Raw genomic sequence first — 5486 nt, forward strand, 5'->3', positions numbered from 1 at the left:
AAAATGGCTCAGTGCGGTTATTCTCGCAAGGTGAGATATTGAAAACAGGGGTGTCAATAATTCTGACCCCTGCCTTTGAGAAAATAATTATTACTTGTTTAACAAAATCTCTTTCTCTGATCAATTGTATTAGTGTAAGACAATCAAATTTCCCAATTTTTGGAGCTTACAATACAGCTCAGTATTTGAATAGTCATTTTTGCTCATCGTTATCAAGGGTGTCAATAACTTCAGACCCCACTGTATCTGTTACAGTACTAGATTTGAATCACTGTTTACTGTTCCCATGGTTTACTTAGGAACCATTTACCTAGGGGAATACTCAGAACCTTCGGTAAGACCCTAGATTATCTTTTGACATGCTGAACAGGGCGTTGTCTCAAACCCAGACCTTTGACCCTGTAGACATATTTGACGGAGGGCTCAAACTATCTTTGTAAATTGTCCTACCGTAGAACTGCCAATTCTAGTTATCACAGAGCTGTTCTTGCCTAGTTCTGTAATATGTCATGTTTCATGTGGACCCCAGGAAGAGTAGCTGCTGCTTTCGCAACAGCTAATGGGAAACCGAATAAAATACCAAATACACAGGCTACGTCCTGACATCTCCTTAATTGGAAGAGAGGCTTTTGGAACATGTTATTGAAGGTGTGAACGTAAACAGTTAGGTTGCACTACAGGTTAGACGCAATGGTTTGGCCAGTTGCTAGTTCACCAACTGGAATGGAGGAAATCACATCTAAATATACATTGAGTTCACAAAACAGTAAGAACACCTGCTCTTTCCATGACATAGACTGACCATATGAATCCAGGACAAATCTTATGATCCATTATTTATGTCACTTGTTAAATCGACTCCAATCAATGTAGATGAAAGGGAAGAGACAGGTTAAAGAAGGGTTTTTAAGCCAAGAGACATGGTTTGTATATGTGTGCCATTCAAAGGGTGAATGGGCAAAACAAAATATTTAAGTGCCTTTGAACGGGGTATGGTAGTAGGTGCCAGGCGCACTGGTTTGTGTCAAGAACTGCACCGCTGCTGGGTTTTTCACACTCAACAGTTTCTTGTGTTTATCAAGAATGCTGGGTGTCTTACGGTGGTGGACCATTCTTGACACAACTCTGGGACACAATGACCAGCGTCCCTATGGAATGCTTTCAACACCTTGTAGATTCTATGCCCCGACGAATTGAGGCTCTGAGGGCAAAGGGGGGAGGGGTATGTGTTCTTTATGTTTTGTACACTAAGTGTATATGGGCATTTCCTTTCGAAAACAGAGCTAAAATTCAGAAATCACACCTAAGCCATCCAAGGTCAAAATAGTTTGTGGTACTGTTCATCTGATTGCAACATGTTTCTAAAACATGAACCAAATATGATAAAGGCAAAGATGTCTGGCCATGGTGTGAGTAAGGTTTCCTTTAATGCTCAATTCAATCAAATTAAAATGGAAAACCTCACCTCCAAAACATGTAATATACAGTACATATATATATAAAACTTGTTTAAAAGTTAAACATTTGTCACACCATTGCAAACAGTTTTCATATAAATAAAGTATTTATCCATCACCTACACCATGTTGTAATAGAAGTCATTACTTATTTGCATTTCACTGTTCATTATATAAAAGGAAAGCTGGTTGCCACAGAATATTGTTGTTTTTTTGCATTAAAACTATTTTCACAATAATGAAAGTTTCCTTTTGTTTTAAGACCCTAAAAGCACAAATTGATTTGGGCACATCCAATATATAACTGCCCTACTATACATTTGAACAACTGATCTTATGTAGATTTTAGGGAGCACAATAAGGGTTGAACTTTACAAATGTACCTTTTACAGTAGGCTTCCTCCAGTAAGTGTCTTCTGCAAAACATGTTAAGTACTACACATTCACATTAGGAGCAAAACATTTTTTCACAAGTAAAAAAAAAAAAAAACATATTTAGTTGAAAATGGAATTCCTCTAAGCTGTGTAAAATGACCTGTCAAAGCTAACTGTGGCAAAGATGAATAAATAACAAAAATAGACAGACTCTACTGCTGATATGATATCTGTACCCCATAATTCATAAAGAGAGACATGGTCTCAATGTGACTCCCTGTTAACATAAAAATAACATCTTGAAAAGCTGGATATATATATAAATATATAAATATATATATATATATACTCAATGTGACAAATATCAGGACCATACACCAGGCTACACAAACGGTTTCCAGTGAATTGACTCCTTTTGATTAGGGAGTTGGGGTAATAATTGTAAAAACGCTAAAAGTATCCAACTAAAATTACACAATTAGGAAGGTATTCTGACTTGAATTCAACGAACGATTTAGCGCAAACGTCTTGCACACATTTTCTCTCAACTCCGTATTGGGCTATTCATTCTAGGAAACACTTACCCCCAACAGACAAAAACAAAACGTTTTCATATGAAAATTGTACATTGAAATATGCACATATTTGAACACATAGCTTACTGATCATGGAAAGAGCAGGTACATAGACCAGACAGGGGACAATATGAACCACTTCATACCAACCACCATTATATCCTTCAACCACAAACATCAACATGTTAATATCAGTAACATATCACCGCAAGTAGCACATTTTCTTCAATAAAAAGGTTTCCTTAATGTTACAAGTCATTCACTTCACTGCCAAAATGAGTCTTCACTATAAATGCTATAAATTCGTTTTCTGGATCTCTCTACATCAGTTTTAATCCGGTCTCTGGAAACATATACTATCAAAGTGACTAGCTTTACCATTACTAATCAATGTCAGGAGCATGCATTCCCTTTGGCAGAAACTAACACAGTAACATACCCTGACTTGGTAAGCAAACATGTTCCAGTGCAAAGAAAAAAAAACTATGATACTTGATTTACTGTTCCCCTTTACCAAATAAAAAATTTACTTTGGTAGTGCAGATGTGCACACAATATAAATGGCGGTCAGTGTGATAATCAGACAACTCATTGCATTAAAAAGCTTCTTCCTTCCATCACCATTTGATGAACATTAGGCCTGCTAGAACTCCATAGCCCAGTATGAGAAAGAGCACCTTAAGCAGTCTGTCATGTTTATCCTCCAGCTCCCGAGACAGGATCTCAAAGAAGGTGACAAAGAGGAAAGTACCAGCAGCCAGGCCTTGGAGCACCACCGATGCAATACTGCCTGCCAGGTTCTGGGCACTATTGATGCACATGCCCAGTCCGATGCCAATGGGGATCATGAGGCTGACCGTCACACCCAGTTTGATGGCATCCCTCATGGGCAAAGCAGCTTTGGCAACACTCACCCCCAGAGCCACGGCAGCCAGAGTCTCGTGGATGCCCACCCCCAGGAAGAGGCTTCCAAGCTTGGCCCCGTCCTCCTGGAGGCCCAGTGCCAGTCCCTCGAACACAGAATGGGCAGAGAGAGCCAGGACCAGGCTGGCCAGCCGTAGAGGCCCAGCTCTGGCCAGCTCAGTGGGGCTGAGGTGTCCATGGTGATGGCCATGGTGTTGGTGGCGGACCACAGGGGAGGCCCGGGTGGGGGAGATGAATGGAGCGTCGTACTCAGAGTCGCTACCAGCCTCTGAGCCCCTTGCGTTGAAAGTTTCCAGGTCAATGAATGATGGCTTCTCCTTCTTAAAGGTGAGCACTGCCTGCTCCACAAAGACTGTGAGGAAGAAGCCCAGCATCATCATGGTCTCTGCCAGTGGGTAGTCTGTGGTGATATTCACCAATTTAAGGACCTCATCCACCTAAGGCAGAGACACTCAGTAAATGAACATCAGCATAAACATTTTGCTTCTATTCTACAACAGCAAAAAAGTTGAGGCTTTCACGTATTGTCAGAATACATTTTTGGGGGGCTTCTCAACATGGCTTCGGTCTTCCAAACTACTTCTGAGAGGACATGATTATGGGAGGTTTTATAAACCAATCAACCTTTTCCTCTACAAAATCTAATATTTTCAAGACATAGCTACTTACCTTGTCTCGTACGGCAGGCAAAAGAGCATTGAAGCAAGTGGCCAGAAATACACCCCCTCCAAAAGAATTGCAGAGTGCAAGAGCCTTCCTGTACCTTTGGGCTTTTTCATAGTCCACCTGAATCATGAGTCGCACCGGGACAAGAATCCCAGCCAACATGAGGGCAAACACTCCCAGAAGGCAAAGGACCTTGGCCACTACAAGCTCCATGATGTCCAGATATGGTATTGCTCAGTAATATTAGTGGCACATAACCCTCAAAGCCTCTTCTATTTTCTGTCAGAAACAGAGATTTGTCTTGTCATGCTGGTCCTGGTCCGAGAGGCTGTGACATCAACTACAAATGATAAAATAAACAGTTAAATATGTGCAAACAAACTAACTAGGTCAACCGTGAGATGTATCTGTGGTGACAGTCCGTTACAAACTAGAACAGATAGCTAAGCTATGACCACCTTGACTGGTTTGAATTGATTACATCTCATCACAGCTGCGATAACTAGCTAGATGTGCAATCTTGAATGATGCAAAGCACAATCTTTAATACTGCACAAGTACAGATATGTACATATCCGACGGCATGTAACGTTACCATGATACAATCAAAATGTGAGATTGTTGCTAATTTAGCTAGCTAACATTGCACTCATGGCAACATAACGTTAGTCAATTATCTGAGCAACCCGTTGATAAAACACAGCTTTCCATGTGGATGCTACAGTAGGTATAATGAATCATTTGGATCACAGTACAATTTAGCTGCTTGACAAAGATTGCACACGACTGAATAATAATACAATGAATATAGCTTGTTTCTATCGAGCTTTTTGATGAGAAATATGAAATACCTCTGTAGAACACCTTTCCTTCCCAGCTTTATTCCTTGTTCTGGTGACACTTCGTGTTCACACGACGTAAACGTTTGATTGGTGGAGAGCATATCATTATGCGATGACGTTTCGTTGAAAGCTTTTGTAAACAGAGGTCTCCATTTGAGCGAGTTCTCTGCTGTAAGTTAAATGCTAAGCCCCTGAATATACATTTTTTATTTGCTAAATATATCACTGGAAAACAGAAAGCAGCACACTGCTGCTCAGGAGGCAAAAAAAATGTTTTTTATAGTTTCAAAATGTCCAAATTGAATATGTATATTACTGTAAATGTTGATCACATTCCTGGTGTATGATCATATATTTTGATACATTGAATGTTAATATTGTGAACCTGTTATACATTTTTTCCCCTCCTGATTCAGGAAGTGATGTCACTGAGTACTGCCCCTATATATAGGACCCTCCACCCCCATCTGGGATATGGATGCCCGATGAAGACCTACGGGTCAAAATGTTGTTATAAATATCACCTGGACGCATGAGCAGTGTTTTCCTTTCTGTTTCCTATGAGTTTGCCTACAACTCCAGCACTTGTGAAAAGTACCTGGATGTGCATATGTTCTTCAGCTTTTCTAAATGTATCAATCTCACCA

General features: G+C 40.2%; 1 protein-coding gene across 1 annotated transcript; it reads right to left on the bottom strand.

Moving 5' to 3' along the window:
- Positions 1–1408: 1408 nt before the first annotated feature.
- On the bottom strand, positions 1409–5230 carry LOC106613601 (zinc transporter ZIP3). The gene is made up of 3 exons (XM_014216030.2): positions 4849–5230; positions 4001–4337; positions 1409–3768 (listed from the first exon to the last, which is right to left on the bottom strand). Exons 2-3 carry the CDS (start codon positions 4208–4210, stop codon positions 3025–3027), a joined length of 954 nt encoding a protein of 317 aa, XP_014071505.1. The 5' UTR covers positions 4211–4337; positions 4849–5230; the 3' UTR covers positions 1409–3024.
- Positions 5231–5486: the final 256 nt, after the last annotated feature.

This window comes from Salmo salar, chromosome ssa10 (genome assembly GCF_905237065.1).
Source record: "Salmo salar chromosome ssa10, Ssal_v3.1, whole genome shotgun sequence".
In the NCBI taxonomy this organism is placed as follows: Eukaryota; Metazoa; Chordata; class Actinopteri; order Salmoniformes; family Salmonidae; genus Salmo; species Salmo salar.

What these genes read in the sequence shown, in the direction of transcription:
- LOC106613601 (XM_014216030.2), bottom strand. Translation starts at nt 4,210, where the DNA reads ATGGAGCTTGTAGTGGCCAAGGTCCTTTGCCTTCTGGGAGTGTTTGCC. An exon ending in TGCCTGCCGTACGAGACAAG is followed by an intron (nt 3,769 to 4,000) that starts GTAAGTAGCTAT and finishes TCTCTGCCTTAG; the next exon opens with GTGGATGAGGTCCTTAAATT.